Source organism: Hydractinia symbiolongicarpus, chromosome 9, assembly GCF_029227915.1.
Source record: "Hydractinia symbiolongicarpus strain clone_291-10 chromosome 9, HSymV2.1, whole genome shotgun sequence".
Lineage (NCBI taxonomy): Eukaryota > Metazoa > Cnidaria > Hydrozoa > Anthoathecata > Hydractiniidae > Hydractinia > Hydractinia symbiolongicarpus.
Genome location: NC_079883.1, coordinates 10,371,635 through 10,389,801, shown reverse-complemented (window position 1 = coordinate 10,389,801; position 18,167 = coordinate 10,371,635). Strand labels below are relative to the sequence as shown.

Sequence of the window (18,167 nt, the reverse complement as noted above, 5' to 3'; positions counted from 1 at the left end):
GATGGGGCGAAGTCATAAGCATGGCCCTGTGGCCCAATGGATAAGGCATCTGACTACGAATCAGGGGATTCCAGGTTCGACTCCTGGCAGGGTCGCACTGTCGCATTTCGGCTGCATGGTCTACTGTGTAACGCGCGCGCACGTTCTGGCGTAATGCGTTGATAAACGGAATGTACGCAGACATATTGGAAAGTAATATCACGCACTTAGTATCGTCGCCTTTGTTAGCATTCATGTAAGTTACCATCCACTCGCTACAGTCGCTCTCCATCCTACGGCTAAATCAACAGCCGTGATTTTTACTATGTCGCCGTCCATCCGTACGCGGTGACAGTTGTAAGCTTTACAGTAACGTGACATGCTCCACAAGCAGTTACGGTGTGTGGACGATGCCTATCATGGCAACGCTTGTTCTTTATCGCTTCTCGGCCTAATGGCTAAGATCAAGTGTAGTATCTGTTCTTATCAGTTTAATATCTGGTAGGCCATTCTCTGAATGGTCAGTATATTAATCTGATTTTTGGCCTTGGGTCATGGAGGTGGATTCATTCACGCCGTGACCACGGGTTGCCTTGGTGTTGCACTATTACCGATGGCGGCCCACATAAGCAATAAAAGAATAATAGCAGTCCTCTTTCCGACGGCACTCTGCATAGTCTACGGCGGGAACAAAACGCGTACACTGGGGGAGAATACAGCCTATGCCCCGCGACACGGCAGTTTATAACACACTCAAGCCACAAGCATTAACAAACTTTGAAGGGTACCCTCATGCTACGGTGCAGTTCCAACTCATACTTACCTGACGGGGAAGTAAAGACTGATCAATGAGGGTTTTCTTCCAGAGTGAGGCTCTTGCATTGCACTACGCTTGGGCTGACCTCTGCGATTACTGCAAACGTCAGTAACTCGACCGTACAATTTCTGGTAGTGGGGGCCTGCGTCCGCGCTCGCCCCCTCCTTAAGTCAAAATGAATGAGCTTAGAAAAGTTGCGCGGCCAAATGTCGGTGGTGACTTAAACGCTAAGGTAAAACCTCGCTTGGCTGTTACGAAACGTGATTGCGATATAAGTCCTCGGAAGGCGGCGGAATTTTATTTTATTTGCCATTCCGTCAGGGTTATTGGATGATCGGCAATAGATCGAGTTTGTATGCATTTGAAAGCTCTTTTTTCTCGTACTATCACCTGAAAATGTCGTAGGAAAATGTCATAGGAAACACTTTCAACAACCGCCACGTTCCTTAATTGTTATAACAAGAAATATATCACAGCAAATGAAAATGAAAAGCCTACGACACCGGGAGTTCCCAGGCGGTCCCCCATCCAAGTACTATCCCGGCCCGACGATGCTTAACTTCCGTGATCAGACGAGAACGGGTGTGTTCATCGTGGTATGGCCGTAGACATTAGTAGGTGCAAATACGTGCAATTTATTTTGACGTTGTGATCAAATTTTTTTATTTAATTTCTTTGAGTTACTTAGGACAAGGCGTATGCATGGATTATCTATTAGACTTTAAGGTTATAGTTTTGTGAAAAAAACAATGTTTTTTTAAAGATGTGTGGCTATAAAAATAGCCGTTGTTTTCTGAGTGTAGCGGTTTACTTCTTCTGTCCTTTGTCGTTCTTCTTTGGGAGTAAGACAGCTTGAATGTTTGGCAAAACACCACCAGCTGCAATGGTTACACCGCTCAAAAGTTTGTTTAATTCTTCATCATTACGAACAGCCAATTGTAAATGTCTTGGAATAATCCTAGCTTTTTTGTTGTCTCTTGCTGCGTTACCAGCCAACTCCAATATCTCAGCAGATAAATATTCCAAGACGGCTGCTAAGTAAACTGGTGCTCCAGATCCAATTCGGTTAGCATAGTGCCCTCTACGAAGGAATCTATGCACTCTACCGACTGGAAATTGAAGTCCAGCTCTTGAGGATCTTGTCTTGGCTTTAGCCTTAGCTTTTCCACCTTTTCCACGTCCAGACATAACTGCGATTTGATTTGTAAGTTAATACAAAAACGTACGAATATTTAACGTAAGTGTTAACGAAATAAACTTTACTCGTTTTTTCATCATAAAAATAGGATCGAAATCATGTTTTTTTAACCAATCATAATTAAGTATTAAACAAAAGATTTTTTTTTTAACCAATTAAATTGCGTATCGGCGTTTTCGGATCGAATTCGATCCGATTTTTTTACTTATAAACAAAAAGTTTTGACTTGCAGTTTAATGCTTATTTACAAGTTAAGTAGCAAAAATTTTTAACCATGTCTGACGCAGCAGCTAAAGGAGGAAAACAGGCACCTAAAGTAGCCAAGAAAGGTGAAAAAAGAGCCGGCAAAAAAGGAGGAAAGATTGGTGGAACTGGTGAAAAGAAACGCAAGAGAAAGAGAAAGGAAAGTTATGCTATTTACATCTACAATGTTTTGAAACAAGTTCACCCAGATGTCGGAGTTTCAAGCAAAGCTATGAGCATCATGAACTCATTTGTCAACGACATCTTTGAGCGCATTGCTTCCGAAGCTTCGCGTTTGGCTCTTCAAAACAAAAAGTCGACCATCTCTTCTCGTGAAATTCAAACCGCAGTACGTCTTCTCTTGCCTGGAGAACTTGCAAAACACGCAGTCAGTGAAGGAACAAAAGCCGTCACAAAATACACAAGCAGCAAGTAAACCAACGTCTACCAAACACAAACGGTCTTTTTTAAGACCACACATCTTTAAAAAAACATTTACTTGGCGTCACTACAAGTTAACCGAAGTTAATAAAACTTCTAAATAATGTGCTTAAGAACACTAGCCTACATTTAAAATACTTCCCCATGTGTGTGTGGATTAGCTTCACTTTTCATACGTATTATTAGCTGTACTTGCAGAAAAGACAAGTACATTGATCCATGTTATTGCTTACATTTAACTTAACCCAGCTTTTCACGGAAACACTCCCAGGCAAATTAACCCTACAAAGTATTTCTAAATTTTTTTTGTGTCATATATGACATAGTATCGTATAGCAATAAATGTAACTGTGACAAGACTTTACACATTGTGTAATTTGGAAGCGTGCACAAAGTAATGTTTTAAAAGATTTGTGGCTATAAAAATAGCCGTTTTTGTTGAGCAATGACAACGCTTAACCTCCGAATCCGTAAAGAGTTCTTCCTTGACGTTTTAAGGCATAAACAACATCCATAGCGGTAACGGTCTTGCGTTTAGCGTGCTCTGTGTAGGTTACAGCATCACGAATAACATTCTCTAAGAAAACCTTCAGTACACCTCTGGTTTCCTCATAGATAAGGCCAGAGATACGTTTGACACCACCTCGTCGAGCAAGACGCCGAATAGCAGGTTTTGTGATTCCCTGAATGTTATCACGAAGAATTTTTCGGTGACGTTTAGCACCTCCTTTTCCCAATCCTTTACCTCCTTTTCCGCGTCCAGACATATTGATATAGTTGCGTACAGAACGAGTACAAAAACAACGTTTGAGTTAACAGAATTCAGACAGCTTTAAAAAGAGGCCATAAAATTACCTACTGCTCGTGGAAACACCCTAATTAACCAATAGAGTTGCGTCATTACAAAATGTTCCGAACATTTTGTACATTTTTTTAAGTAAAACTGTAGTTTTTTTAAAAATTCGTGGTCTTAATGTTTCAGTAAGGCAATAAATTTGGCATCGTTGGAATTCGCCAAACCTTCTGCTACTTACTAAAAAAAAAAAAAGTCAAAAGCTTTTGTGTATCAGAAGATACAGCCGTTTTCCCGTAGCCAAAAAACACAGATTTTATAAAAATGTTAAAGTAATGAGCGTAATGTCATTATGCAGCCAATCAGAAATTACTTTCTTAGCACCAATCAAATGGTTTGTTTTGAACCTTAGCTGTCAATCAATATGAGAAATAAAACTTTGGCGCGATAGTGCATTTTAGACCGTCTTGTGTATCCGTACTACATCGACTTCTTAAAATATGGCTCGTACAAAGCAAACTGCACGTAAATCTACTGGAGGAAAGGCTCCACGAAAACAACTCGCCACTAAAGCTGCGAGGAAAAGCGCACCAGCTACTGGAGGAGTGAAAAAACCACATCGTTACAGACCTGGTACAGTTGCTCTCAGAGAAATCAGAAGATACCAGAAGTCAACCGAGCTCTTGATCCGCAAGTTGCCTTTCCAGCGTCTTGTGCGAGAAATTGCTCAGGACTTCAAAACAGATCTGCGATTCCAGAGCACAGCCGTTATGGCTCTGCAAGAGGCTTCTGAAGCGTACCTTGTTGGCTTGTTCGAGGATACTAACTTGTGTGCCATTCACGCAAAACGAGTTACAATCATGCCTAAAGACATCCAGTTGGCAAGAAGAATTCGTGGGGAACGTGCCTAAGCATCTTACCAAACAAAAAACGGCTATTTTTATAGCCACACATCCATAAAAAATATTACGGCTAGCTTTTTATATCAAACTTTGTCCTGCTTTCTGTTTAAATTTTATGCTACATAAAAATTTTATGCTACATAAAGTTTGACAATGTTAAAAATATGAAGGGCAAGAAAAGTAAAAGCAAGAAAATAAGAAATTTAAAAACGAAAATACTTAAACTTAGGGAATCTAATCTTAAATTTACTCTTTTTTAACTGTTTAAGTGACTTAAACAAGTTTAACTTTGTACCAAGATAATGTTTTTTTGTAAATGTGTGGCTATAAAAATAGCCGTTTGTTAATGTAATAGCCAGATACACACAAATTATTTTTTTGCGGTCTTCTTTGCTGCCTTTTTGGGAGTCTTTTTGACCTTCTTTGCTGCAGGTTTTTTAGCAACAGGCTTCTTTGTGGGTTTCTTAGCTGCTGGTTTCTTAGCCGAGGCTTTCTTTGTGGCAGGCTTCTTTGCTGCTTTCTTTGGCGTGCTCTTCTTTGCTGGCTTCTTTTTTGGTGTACTTTTCTTTGCAGTAGGCTTCTTTGCCGTTGGCTTTTTTGCTGCGGCCTTTTTCTTAGGTTTTTCTTTTTTTACCTGACCTAGCTTGAATGATCCAGAAGCACCAGTGCCTTTAGTTTGAATCAAATCGCCTGATGTTACTCCTCGTTTAAGAGCCATTTTCAGATGATGATCTGAGTTTTCAGCAACTTTGTAATTTGCATGAATATATTTTGTAATAGCTTGGCGAGATGAACCACCGCGTTCCTTTAGGGTAGCGATAGCAGCCTTGATCATGTCCACATATTTAGGGTGATCAGCTGTCTTCTTTGCAGCAGGTTTCTTCTTGGGTGCGATTTTCTTTGGAGAAGCTGCTTCACTCATTTTTAATGTTTTCTTACAACAATCCAACGATAAACGATGCTTGTTATCACAGTAGAAGTATACTAAACATTACCGTGTAAATGAGATATAATTTAAGACGGTGCGAAGTATGCGGACGTAAAAGTACCACTCCCGGGAATTGATTTGGCGCGAAAACAGAAATGTGTGTTTCTGTACATCGTATAATGTCCGTTTTGGGTGCCGCGACTATGCGAAAGCATGTTAATTTTTATTTGTAGTACGACGCAATAGTCTGCAAGAGAAGCTGCTGGAGTTTGAGGTCTTCAGCATTACATCTAGTCTGTTAATTTGGGCTTCTTCCGCGCTCGTGTTAGGATTTTCATAAAGCGTTCTTTGGTTTGCGTTGCGTATGTCGGCCTACATCATCGACACGGCCTGTTTCCGGCTATTAGGAGCAATTCATATATTGGGCACTGCGTTTCGACTTTTTTATTAGACCACAGTAAAAAAATTCACTCACAGAAGTCCCTTTCTTTCATGGCTACAAACACGAAGAATTCTGTCGTAAGTAAAACGAATGCGCAAGCCAAAATGACGATGGGGCGAAGTCATAAGCATGGCCCTGTGGCCCAATGGATAAGGCATCTGACTACGAATCAGGGGATTCCAGGTTCGACTCCTGGCAGGGTCGCACTGTCGCATTTCGGCTGCATGGTCTACTGTGTAACGCGCGCGCACGTTCTGGCGTAATGCGTTGATAAACGGAATGTACGCAGACATATTGGAAAGTAATATCACGCACTTAGTATCGTCGCCTTTGTTAGCATTCATGTAAGTTACCATCCACTCGCTACAGTCGCTCTCCATCCTACGGCTAAATCAACAGCCGTGATTTTTACTATGTCGCCGTCCATCCGTACGCGGTGACAGTTGTAAGCTTTACAGTAACGTGACATGCTCCACAAGCAGTTACGGTGTGTGGACGATGCCTATCATGGCAACGCTTGTTCTTTATCGCTTCTCGGCCTAATGGCTAAGATCAAGTGTAGTATCTGTTCTTATCAGTTTAATATCTGGTAGGCCATTCTCTGAATGGTCAGTATATTAATCTGATTTTTGGCCTTGGGTCATGGAGGTGGATTCATTCATGCCGTGACCACGGGTTGCCTTGGTGTTGCACTATTACCGATGGCGGCCCACATAAGCAATAAAAGAATAATAGCAGTCCTCTTTCCGACGGCACTCTGCATAGTCTACGGCGGGAACAAAACGCGTACACTGGGGGAGAATACAGCCTATGCCCCGCGACACGGCAGTTTATAACACACTCAAGCCACAAGCATTAACAAACTTTGAAGGGTACCCTCATGCTACGGTGCAGTTCCAACTCATACTTACCTGACGGGGAAGTAAAGACTGATCAATGAGGGTTTTCTTCCAGAGTGAGGCTCTTGCATTGCACTACGCTTGGGCTGACCTCTGCGATTACTGCAAACGTCAGTAACTCGACCGTACAATTTCTGGTAGTGGGGGCCTGCGTCCGCGCTCGCCCCCTCCTTAAGTCAAAATGAATGAGCTTAGAAAAGTTGCGCGGCCAAATGTCGGTGGTGACTTAAACGCTAAGGTAAAACCTCGCTTGGCTGTTACGAAACGTGATTGCGATATAAGTCCTCGGAAGGCGGCGGAATTTTATTTTATTTGCCATTCCGTCAGGGTTATTGGATGATCGGCAATAGATCGAGTTTGTATGCATTTGAAAGCTCTTTTTTCTCGTACTATCACCTGAAAATGTCGTAGGAAAATGTCATAGGAAACACTTTCAACAACCGCCACGTTCCTTAATTGTTATAACAAGAAATATATCACAGCAAATGAAAATGAAAAGCCTACGACACCGGGAGTTCCCAGGCGGTCCCCCATCCAAGTACTATCCCGGCCCGACGATGCTTAACTTCCGTGATCAGACGAGAACGGGTGTGTTCATCGTGGTATGGCCGTAGACATTAGTAGGTGCAAATACGTGCAATTTATTTTGACGTTGTGATCAAATTTTTTTATTTAATTTCTTTGAGTTACTTAGGACAAGGCGTATGCATGGATTATCTATTAGACTTTAAGGTTATAGTTTTGTGAAAAAAACAATGTTTTTTTAAAGATGTGTGGCTATAAAAATAGCCGTTGTTTTCTGAGTGTAGCGGTTTACTTCTTCTGTCCTTTGTCGTTCTTCTTTGGGAGTAAGACAGCTTGAATGTTTGGCAAAACACCACCAGCTGCAATGGTTACACCGCTCAAAAGTTTGTTTAATTCTTCATCATTACGAACAGCCAATTGTAAATGTCTTGGAATAATCCTAGCTTTTTTGTTGTCTCTTGCTGCGTTACCAGCCAACTCCAATATCTCAGCAGATAAATATTCCAAGACGGCTGCTAAGTAAACTGGTGCTCCAGATCCAATTCGGTTAGCATAGTGCCCTCTACGAAGGAATCTATGCACTCTACCGACTGGAAATTGAAGTCCAGCTCTTGAGGATCTTGTCTTGGCTTTAGCCTTAGCTTTTCCACCTTTTCCACGTCCAGACATAACTGCGATTTGATTTGTAAGTTAATACAAAAACGTACGAATATTTAACGTAAGTGTTAACGAAATAAACTTTACTCGTTTTTTCATCATAAAAATAGGATCGAAATCATGTTTTTTTAACCAATCATAATTAAGTATTAAACAAAAGATTTTTTTTTTAACCAATTAAATTGCGTATCGGCGTTTTCGGATCGAATTCGATCCGATTTTTTTACTTATAAACAAAAAGTTTTGACTTGCAGTTTAATGCTTATTTACAAGTTAAGTAGCAAAAATTTTTAACCATGTCTGACGCAGCAGCTAAAGGAGGAAAACAGGCACCTAAAGTAGCCAAGAAAGGTGAAAAAAGAGCCGGCAAAAAAGGAGGAAAGATTGGTGGAACTGGTGAAAAGAAACGCAAGAGAAAGAGAAAGGAAAGTTATGCTATTTACATCTACAATGTTTTGAAACAAGTTCACCCAGATGTCGGAGTTTCAAGCAAAGCTATGAGCATCATGAACTCATTTGTCAACGACATCTTTGAGCGCATTGCTTCCGAAGCTTCGCGTTTGGCTCTTCAAAACAAAAAGTCGACCATCTCTTCTCGTGAAATTCAAACCGCAGTACGTCTTCTCTTGCCTGGAGAACTTGCAAAACACGCAGTCAGTGAAGGAACAAAAGCCGTCACAAAATACACAAGCAGCAAGTAAACCAACGTCTACCAAACACAAACGGTCTTTTTTAAGACCACACATCTTTAAAAAAACATTTACTTGGCGTCACTACAAGTTAACCGAAGTTAATAAAACTTCTAAATAATGTGCTTAAGAACACTAGCCTACATTTAAAATACTTCCCCATGTGTGTGTGGATTAGCTTCACTTTTCATACGTATTATTAGCTGTACTTGCAGAAAAGACAAGTACATTGATCCATGTTATTGCTTACATTTAACTTAACCCAGCTTTTCACGGAAACACTCCCAGGCAAATTAACCCTACAAAGTATTTCTAAATTTTTTTTGTGTCATATATGACATAGTATCGTATAGCAATAAATGTAACTGTGACAAGACTTTACACATTGTGTAATTTGGAAGCGTGCACAAAGTAATGTTTTAAAAGATTTGTGGCTATAAAAGTAGCCGTTTTTGTTGAGCAATGACAACGCTTAACCTCCGAATCCGTAAAGAGTTCTTCCTTGACGTTTTAAGGCATAAACAACATCCATAGCGGTAACGGTCTTGCGTTTAGCGTGCTCTGTGTAGGTTACAGCATCACGAATAACATTCTCTAAGAAAACCTTCAGTACACCTCTGGTTTCCTCATAGATAAGGCCAGAGATACGTTTGACACCACCTCGTCGAGCAAGACGCCGAATAGCAGGTTTTGTGATTCCCTGAATGTTATCACGAAGAATTTTTCGGTGACGTTTAGCACCTCCTTTTCCCAATCCTTTACCTCCTTTTCCGCGTCCAGACATATTGATATAGTTGCGTACAGAACGAGTACAAAAACAACGTTTGAGTTAACAGAATTCAGACAGCTTTAAAAAGAGGCCATAAAATTACCTACTGCTCGTGGAAACACCCTAATTAACCAATAGAGTTGCGTCATTACAAAATGTTCCGAACATTTTGTACATTTTTTTAAGTAAAACTGTAGTTTTTTTAAAAATTCGTGGTCTTAATGTTTCAGTAAGGCAATAAATTTGGCATCGTTGGAATTCGCCAAACCTTCTGCTACTTACTAAAAAAAAAAAAAGTCAAAAGTTTTTGTGTATCAGAAGATACAGCCGTTTTCCCGTAGCCAAAAAACACAGATTTTATAAAAATGTTAAAGTAATGAGCGTAATGTCATTATGCAGCCAATCAGAAATTACTTTCTTAGCACCAATCAAATGGTTTGTTTTGAACCTTAGCTGTCAATCAATATGAGAAATAAAACTTTGGCGCGATAGTGCATTTTAGACCGTCTTGTGTATCCGTACTACATCGACTTCTTAAAATATGGCTCGTACAAAGCAAACTGCACGTAAATCTACTGGAGGAAAGGCTCCACGAAAACAACTCGCCACTAAAGCTGCGAGGAAAAGCGCACCAGCTACTGGAGGAGTGAAAAAACCACATCGTTACAGACCTGGTACAGTTGCTCTCAGAGAAATCAGAAGATACCAGAAGTCAACCGAGCTCTTGATCCGCAAGTTGCCTTTCCAGCGTCTTGTGCGAGAAATTGCTCAGGACTTCAAAACAGATCTGCGATTCCAGAGCACAGCCGTTATGGCTCTGCAAGAGGCTTCTGAAGCGTACCTTGTTGGCTTGTTCGAGGATACTAACTTGTGTGCCATTCACGCAAAACGAGTTACAATCATGCCTAAAGACATCCAGTTGGCAAGAAGAATTCGTGGGGAACGTGCCTAAGCATCTTACCAAACAAAAAACGGCTATTTTTATAGCCACACATCCATAAAAAATATTACGGCTAGCTTTTTATATCAAACTTTGTCCTGCTTTCTGTTTAAATTTTATGCTACATAAAAATTTTATGCTACATAAAGTTTGACAATGTTAAAAATATGAAGGGCAAGAAAAGTAAAAGCAAGAAAATAAGAAATTTAAAAACGAAAATACTTAAACTTAGGGAATCTAATCTTAAATTTACTCTTTTTTAACTGTTTAAGTGACTTAAACAAGTTTAACTTTGTACCAAGATAATGTTTTTTTGTAAATGTGTGGCTATAAAAATAGCCGTTTGTTAATGTAATAGCCAGATACACACAAATTATTTTTTTGCGGTCTTCTTTGCTGCCTTTTTGGGAGTCTTTTTGACCTTCTTTGCTGCAGGTTTTTTAGCAACAGGCTTCTTTGTGGGTTTCTTAGCTGCTGGTTTCTTAGCCGAGGCTTTCTTTGTGGCAGGCTTCTTTGCTGCTTTCTTTGGCGTGCTCTTCTTTGCTGGCTTCTTTTTTGGTGTACTTTTCTTTGCAGTAGGCTTCTTTGCCGTTGGCTTTTTTGCTGCGGCCTTTTTCTTAGGTTTTTCTTTTTTTACCTGACCTAGCTTGAATGATCCAGAAGCACCAGTGCCTTTAGTTTGAATCAAATCGCCTGATGTTACTCCTCGTTTAAGAGCCATTTTCAGATGATGATCTGAGTTTTCAGCAACTTTGTAATTTGCATGAATATATTTTGTAATAGCTTGGCGAGATGAACCACCGCGTTCCTTTAGGGTAGCGATAGCAGCCTTGATCATGTCCACATATTTAGGGTGATCAGCTGTCTTCTTTGCAGCAGGTTTCTTCTTGGGTGCGATTTTCTTTGGAGAAGCTGCTTCACTCATTTTTAATGTTTTCTTACAACAATCCAACGATAAACGATGCTTGTTATCACAGTAGAAGTATACTAAACATTACCGTGTAAATGAGATATAATTTAAGACGGTGCGAAGTATGCGGACGTAAAAGTACCACTCCCGGGAATTGATTTGGCGCGAAAACAGAAATGTGTGTTTCTGTACATCGTATAATGTCCGTTTTGGGTGCCGCGACTATGCGAAAGCATGTTAATTTTTATTTGTAGTACGACGCAATAGTCTGCAAGAGAAGCTGCTGGAGTTTGAGGTCTTCAGCATTACATCTAGTCTGTTAATTTGGGCTTCTTCCGCGCTCGTGTTAGGATTTTCATAAAGCGTTCTTTGGTTTGCGTTGCGTATGTCGGCCTACATCATCGACACGGCCTGTTTCCGGCTATTAGGAGCAATTCATATATTGGGCACTGCGTTTCGACTTTTTTATTAGACCACAGTAAAAAAATTCACTCACAGAAGTCCCTTTCTTTCATGGCTACAAACACGAAGAATTCTGTCGTAAGTAAAACGAATGCGCAAGCCAAAATGACGATGGGGCGAAGTCATAAGCATGGCCCTGTGGCCCAATGGATAAGGCATCTGACTACGAATCAGGGGATTCCAGGTTCGACTCCTGGCAGGGTCGCACTGTCGCATTTCGGCTGCATGGTCTACTGTGTAACGCGCGCGCACGTTCTGGCGTAATGCGTTGATAAACGGAATGTACGCAGACATATTGGAAAGTAATATCACGCACTTAGTATCGTCGCCTTTGTTAGCATTCATGTAAGTTACCATCCACTCGCTACAGTCGCTCTCCATCCTACGGCTAAATCAACAGCCGTGATTTTTACTATGTCGCCGTCCATCCGTACGCGGTGACAGTTGTAAGCTTTACAGTAACGTGACATGCTCCACAAGCAGTTACGGTGTGTGGACGATGCCTATCATGGCAACGCTTGTTCTTTATCGCTTCTCGGCCTAATGGCTAAGATCAAGTGTAGTATCTGTTCTTATCAGTTTAATATCTGGTAGGCCATTCTCTGAATGGTCAGTATATTAATCTGATTTTTGGCCTTGGGTCATGGAGGTGGATTCATTCACGCCGTGACCACGGGTTGCCTTGGTGTTGCACTATTACCGATGGCGGCCCACATAAGCAATAAAAGAATAATAGCAGTCCTCTTTCCGACGGCACTCTGCATAGTCTACGGCGGGAACAAAACGCGTACACTGGGGGAGAATACAGCCTATGCCCCGCGACACGGCAGTTTATAACACACTCAAGCCACAAGCATTAACAAACTTTGAAGGGTACCCTCATGCTACGGTGCAGTTCCAACTCATACTTACCTGACGGGGAAGTAAAGACTGATCAATGAGGGTTTTCTTCCAGAGTGAGGCTCTTGCATTGCACTACGCTTGGGCTGACCTCTGCGATTACTGCAAACGTCAGTAACTCGACCGTACAATTTCTGGTAGTGGGGGCCTGCGTCCGCGCTCGCCCCCTCCTTAAGTCAAAATGAATGAGCTTAGAAAAGTTGCGCGGCCAAATGTCGGTGGTGACTTAAACGCTAAGGTAAAACCTCGCTTGGCTGTTACGAAACGTGATTGCGATATAAGTCCTCGGAAGGCGGCGGAATTTTATTTTATTTGCCATTCCGTCAGGGTTATTGGATGATCGGCAATAGATCGAGTTTGTATGCATTTGAAAGCTCTTTTTTCTCGTACTATCACCTGAAAATGTCGTAGGAAAATGTCATAGGAAACACTTTCAACAACCGCCACGTTCCTTAATTGTTATAACAAGAAATATATCACAGCAAATGAAAATGAAAAGCCTACGACACCGGGAGTTCCCAGGCGGTCCCCCATCCAAGTACTATCCCGGCCCGACGATGCTTAACTTCCGTGATCAGACGAGAACGGGTGTGTTCATCGTGGTATGGCCGTAGACATTAGTAGGTGCAAATACGTGCAATTTATTTTGACGTTGTGATCAAATTTTTTTATTTAATTTCTTTGAGTTACTTAGGACAAGGCGTATGCATGGATTATCTATTAGACTTTAAGGTTATAGTTTTGTGAAAAAAACAATGTTTTTTTAAAGATGTGTGGCTATAAAAATAGCCGTTGTTTTCTGAGTGTAGCGGTTTACTTCTTCTGTCCTTTGTCGTTCTTCTTTGGGAGTAAGACAGCTTGAATGTTTGGCAAAACACCACCAGCTGCAATGGTTACACCGCTCAAAAGTTTGTTTAATTCTTCATCATTACGAACAGCCAATTGTAAATGTCTTGGAATAATCCTAGCTTTTTTGTTGTCTCTTGCTGCGTTACCAGCCAACTCCAATATCTCAGCAGATAAATATTCCAAGACGGCTGCTAAGTAAACTGGTGCTCCAGATCCAATTCGGTTAGCATAGTGCCCTCTACGAAGGAATCTATGCACTCTACCGACTGGAAATTGAAGTCCAGCTCTTGAGGATCTTGTCTTGGCTTTAGCCTTAGCTTTTCCACCTTTTCCACGTCCAGACATAACTGCGATTTGATTTGTAAGTTAATACAAAAACGTACGAATATTTAACGTAAGTGTTAACGAAATAAACTTTACTCGTTTTTTCATCATAAAAATAGGATCGAAATCATGTTTTTTTAACCAATCATAATTAAGTATTAAACAAAAGATTTTTTTTTTAACCAATTAAATTGCGTATCGGCGTTTTCGGATCGAATTCGATCCGATTTTTTTACTTATAAACAAAAAGTTTTGACTTGCAGTTTAATGCTTATTTACAAGTTAAGTAGCAAAAATTTTTAACCATGTCTGACGCAGCAGCTAAAGGAGGAAAACAGGCACCTAAAGTAGCCAAGAAAGGTGAAAAAAGAGCCGGCAAAAAAGGAGGAAAGATTGGTGGAACTGGTGAAAAGAAACGCAAGAGAAAGAGAAAGGAAAGTTATGCTATTTACATCTACAATGTTTTGAAACAAGTTCACCCAGATGTCGGAGTTTCAAGCAAAGCTATGAGCATCATGAACTCATTTGTCAACGACATCTTTGAGCGCATTGCTTCCGAAGCTTCGCGTTTGGCTCTTCAAAACAAAAAGTCGACCATCTCTTCTCGTGAAATTCAAACCGCAGTACGTCTTCTCTTGCCTGGAGAACTTGCAAAACACGCAGTCAGTGAAGGAACAAAAGCCGTCACAAAATACACAAGCAGCAAGTAAACCAACGTCTACCAAACACAAACGGTCTTTTTTAAGACCACACATCTTTAAAAAAACATTTACTTGGCGTCACTACAAGTTAACCGAAGTTAATAAAACTTCTAAATAATGTGCTTAAGAACACTAGCCTACATTTAAAATACTTCCCCATGTGTGTGTGGATTAGCTTCACTTTTCATACGTATTATTAGCTGTACTTGCAGAAAAGACAAGTACATTGATCCATGTTATTGCTTACATTTAACTTAACCCAGCTTTTCACGGAAACACTCCCAGGCAAATTAACCCTACAAAGTATTTCTAAATTTTTTTTGTGTCATATATGACATAGTATCGTATAGCAATAAATGTAACTGTGACAAGACTTTACACATTGTGTAATTTGGAAGCGTGCACAAAGTAATGTTTTAAAAGATTTGTGGCTATAAAAATAGCCGTTTTTGTTGAGCAATGACAACGCTTAACCTCCGAATCCGTAAAGAGTTCTTCCTTGACGTTTTAAGGCATAAACAACATCCATAGCGGTAACGGTCTTGCGTTTAGCGTGCTCTGTGTAGGTTACAGCATCACGAATAACATTCTCTAAGAAAACCTTCAGTACACCTCTGGTTTCCTCATAGATAAGGCCAGAGATACGTTTGACACCACCTCGTCGAGCAAGACGCCGAATAGCAGGTTTTGTGATTCCCTGAATGTTATCACGAAGAATTTTTCGGTGACGTTTAGCACCTCCTTTTCCCAATCCTTTACCTCCTTTTCCGCGTCCAGAAATATTGATATAGTTGCGTACAGAACGAGTACAAAAACAACGTTTGAGTTAACAGAATTCAGACAGCTTTAAAAAGAGGCCATAAAATTACCTACTGCTCGTGGAAACACCCTAATTAACCAATAGAGTTGCGTCATTACAAAATGTTCCGAACATTTTGTACATTTTTTTAAGTAAAACTGTAGTTTTTTTAAAAATTCGTGGTCTTAATGTTTCAGTAAGGCAATAAATTTGGCATCGTTGGAATTCGCCAAACCTTCTGCTACTTACTAAAAAAAAAAAAAGTCAAAAGCTTTTGTGTATCAGAAGATACAGCCGTTTTCCCGTAGCCAAAAAACACAGATTTTATAAAAATGTTAAAGTAATGAGCGTAATGTCATTATGCAGCCAATCAGAAATTACTTTCTTAGCACCAATCAAATGGTTTGTTTTGAACCTTAGCTGTCAATCAATATGAGAAATAAAACTTTGGCGCGATAGTGCATTTTAGACCGTCTTGTGTATCCGTACTACATCGACTTCTTAAAATATGGCTCGTACAAAGCAAACTGCACGTAAATCTACTGGAGGAAAGGCTCCACGAAAACAACTCGCCACTAAAGCTGCGAGGAAAAGCGCACCAGCTACTGGAGGAGTGAAAAAACCACATCGTTACAGACCTGGTACAGTTGCTCTCAGAGAAATCAGAAGATACCAGAAGTCAACCGAGCTCTTGATCCGCAAGTTGCCTTTCCAGCGTCTTGTGCGAGAAATTGCTCAGGACTTCAAAACAGATCTGCGTTTCCAGAGCACAGCCGTTATGGCTCTGCAAGAGGCTTCTGAAGCGTACCTTGTTGGCTTGTTCGAGGATACTAACTTGTGTGCCATTCACGCAAAACGAGTTACAATCATGCCTAAAGACATCCAGTTGGCAAGAAGAATTCGTGGGGAACGTGCCTAAGCATCTTACCAAACAAAAAACGGCTATTTTTATAGCCACACATCCATAAAAAATATTACGGCTAGCTTTTTATATCAAACTTTGTCCTGCTTTCTGTTTAAATTTTATGCTACATAAAAATTTTATGCTACATAAAGTTTGACAATGTTAAAAATATGAAGGGCAAGAAAAGTAAAAGCAAGAAAATAAGAAATTTAAAAACGAAAATACTTAAACTTAGGGAATCTAATCTTAAATTTACTCTTTTTTAACTGTTTAAGTGACTTAAACAAGTTTAACTTTGTACCAAGATAATGTTTTTTTGTAAATGTGTGGCTATAAAAATAGCCGTTTGTTAATGTAATAGCCAGATACACACAAATTATTTTTTTGCGGTCTTCTTTGCTGCCTTTTTGGGAGTCTTTTTGACCTTCTTTGCTGCAGGTTTTTTAGCAACAGGCTTCTTTGTGGGTTTCTTAGCTGCTGGTTTCTTAGCCGAGGCTTTCTTTGTGGCAGGCTTCTTTGCTACTTTCTTTGGCGTGCTCTTCTTTGCTGGCTTCTTTTTTGGTGTACTTTTCTTTGCAGTAGGCTTCTTTGCCGTTGGCTTTTTTGCTGCGGCCTTTTTCTTAGGTTTTTCTTTTTTTACCTGACCTAGCTTGAATGATCCAGAAGCACCAGTGCCTTTAGTTTGAATCAAATCGCCTGATGTTACTCCTCGTTTAAGAGCCATTTTCAGATGATGATCTGAGTTTTCAGCAACTTTGTAATTTGCATGAATATATTTTGTAATAGCTTGGCGAGATGAACCACCGCGTTCCTTTAGGGTAGCGATAGCAGCCTTGATCATGTCCACATATTTAGGGTGATCAGCTGTCTTCTTTGCAGCAGGTTTCTTCTTGGGTGCGATTTTCTTTGGAGAAGCTGCTTCACTCATTTTTAATGTTTTCTTACAACAATCCAACGATAAACGATGCTTGTTATCACAGTAGAAGTATACTAAACATTACCGTGTAAATGAGATATAATTTAAGACGGTGCGAAGTATGCGGACGTAAAAGTACCACTCCCGGGAATTGATTTGGCGCGAAAACAGAAATGTGTGTTTCTGTACATCGTATAATGTCCGTTTTGGGTGCCGCGACTATGCGAAAGCATGTTAATTTTTATTTGTAGTACGACGCAATAGTCTGCAAGAGAAGCTGCTGGAGTTTGAGGTCTTCAGCATTACATCTAGTCTGTTAATTTGGGCTTCTTCCGCGCTCGTGTTAGGATTTTCATAAAGCGTTCTTTGGTTTGCGTTGCGTATGTCGGCCTACATCATCGACACGGCCTGTTTCCGGCTATTAGGAGCAATTCATATATTGGGCACTGCGTTTCGACTTTTTTATTAGACCACAGTAAAAAAATTCACTCACAGAAGTCCCTTTCTTTCATGGCTACAAACACGAAGAATTCTGTCGTAAGTAAAACGAATGCGCAAGCCAAAATGACGATGGGGCGAAGTCATAAGCATGGCCCTGTGGCCCAATGGATAAGGCATCTGACTACGAATCAGGGGATTCCAGGTTCGACTCCTGGCAGGGTCGCACTGTCGCATTTCGGCTGCATGGTCTACTGTGTAACGCGCGCGCACGTTCTGGCGTAATGCGTTGATAAACGGAATGTACGCAGACATATTGGAAAGTAATATCACGCACTTAGTATCGTCGCCTTTGTTAGCATTCATGTAAGTTACCATCCACTCGCTACAGTCGCTCTCCATCCTACGGCTAAATCAACAGCCGTGATTTTTACTATGTCGCCGTCCATCCGTACGCGGTGACAGTTGTAAGCTTTACAGTAACGTGACATGCTCCACAAGCAGTTACGGTGTGTGGACGATGCCTATCATGGCAACGCTTGTTCTTTATCGCTTCTCGGCCTAATGGCTAAGATCAAGTGTAGTATCTGTTCTTATCAGTTTAATATCTGGTAGGCCATTCTCTGAATGGTCAGTATATTAATCTGATTTTTGGCCTTGGGTCATGGAGGTGGATTCATTCACGCCGTGACCACGGGTTGCCTTGGTGTTGCACTATTACCGATGGCGGCCCACATAAGCA

At 40.6% G+C, this 18,167-nt stretch overlaps 1 protein-coding gene and 14 non-coding genes across 15 annotated transcripts; 11 read left to right on the top strand and 4 right to left on the bottom strand.

Moving 5' to 3' along the window:
* The first annotated feature begins 22 nt into the window (after positions 1–22).
* On the top strand, positions 23–95 carry Trnar-acg (transfer RNA arginine (anticodon ACG)). Its single transcript has one exon. It is a non-coding gene; the product is annotated as a tRNA-Arg (tRNA).
* A 322-nt stretch (positions 96–417) lies between these two features.
* On the top strand, positions 418–609 carry LOC130661128 (U2 spliceosomal RNA). Its single transcript, XR_008988323.1, has one exon. It is a non-coding gene; the product is annotated as a U2 spliceosomal RNA (small nuclear RNA).
* A 185-nt stretch (positions 610–794) lies between these two features.
* Positions 795–959, top strand: LOC130660084 (U1 spliceosomal RNA). Its single transcript, XR_008987286.1, has one exon. It is a non-coding gene; the product is annotated as a U1 spliceosomal RNA (small nuclear RNA).
* A 328-nt stretch (positions 960–1,287) lies between these two features.
* LOC130658124 (5S ribosomal RNA) lies at positions 1,288–1,406 on the bottom strand. The gene has a single exon (XR_008985341.1). It is a non-coding gene; the product is annotated as a 5S ribosomal RNA (ribosomal RNA).
* A 4,468-nt stretch (positions 1,407–5,874) lies between these two features.
* Positions 5,875–5,947, top strand: Trnar-acg (transfer RNA arginine (anticodon ACG)). Its single transcript has one exon. It is a non-coding gene; the product is annotated as a tRNA-Arg (tRNA).
* Positions 5,948–6,269: 322 nt separating this feature from the next.
* LOC130660491 (U2 spliceosomal RNA) lies at positions 6,270–6,461 on the top strand. Its single transcript, XR_008987688.1, has one exon. It is a non-coding gene; the product is annotated as a U2 spliceosomal RNA (small nuclear RNA).
* A 185-nt stretch (positions 6,462–6,646) lies between these two features.
* LOC130660083 (U1 spliceosomal RNA) lies at positions 6,647–6,811 on the top strand. Its single transcript, XR_008987285.1, has one exon. It is a non-coding gene; the product is annotated as a U1 spliceosomal RNA (small nuclear RNA).
* A 328-nt stretch (positions 6,812–7,139) lies between these two features.
* On the bottom strand, positions 7,140–7,258 carry LOC130658123 (5S ribosomal RNA). The gene has a single exon (XR_008985340.1). It is a non-coding gene; the product is annotated as a 5S ribosomal RNA (ribosomal RNA).
* A 4,468-nt stretch (positions 7,259–11,726) lies between these two features.
* Trnar-acg (transfer RNA arginine (anticodon ACG)) lies at positions 11,727–11,799 on the top strand. The gene has a single exon. It is a non-coding gene; the product is annotated as a tRNA-Arg (tRNA).
* Positions 11,800–12,121: 322 nt separating this feature from the next.
* Positions 12,122–12,313, top strand: LOC130661127 (U2 spliceosomal RNA). Its single transcript, XR_008988322.1, has one exon. It is a non-coding gene; the product is annotated as a U2 spliceosomal RNA (small nuclear RNA).
* A 185-nt stretch (positions 12,314–12,498) lies between these two features.
* On the top strand, positions 12,499–12,663 carry LOC130660082 (U1 spliceosomal RNA). Its single transcript, XR_008987284.1, has one exon. It is a non-coding gene; the product is annotated as a U1 spliceosomal RNA (small nuclear RNA).
* A 328-nt stretch (positions 12,664–12,991) lies between these two features.
* On the bottom strand, positions 12,992–13,110 carry LOC130658122 (5S ribosomal RNA). Its single transcript, XR_008985339.1, has one exon. It is a non-coding gene; the product is annotated as a 5S ribosomal RNA (ribosomal RNA).
* A 3,169-nt stretch (positions 13,111–16,279) lies between these two features.
* LOC130656326 (histone H1-delta-like) lies at positions 16,280–16,942 on the bottom strand (the record flags this gene model as incomplete). The annotated part of the gene is made up of 1 exon (XM_057459156.1): positions 16,280–16,942. A coding segment is annotated over one exon (495 nt), but the record flags the coding sequence as incomplete, so codon positions are not given.
* Positions 16,943–17,578: 636 nt separating this feature from the next.
* Trnar-acg (transfer RNA arginine (anticodon ACG)) lies at positions 17,579–17,651 on the top strand. Its single transcript has one exon. It is a non-coding gene; the product is annotated as a tRNA-Arg (tRNA).
* Positions 17,652–17,973: 322 nt separating this feature from the next.
* On the top strand, positions 17,974–18,165 carry LOC130661126 (U2 spliceosomal RNA). Its single transcript, XR_008988321.1, has one exon. It is a non-coding gene; the product is annotated as a U2 spliceosomal RNA (small nuclear RNA).
* Positions 18,166–18,167: the final 2 nt, after the last annotated feature.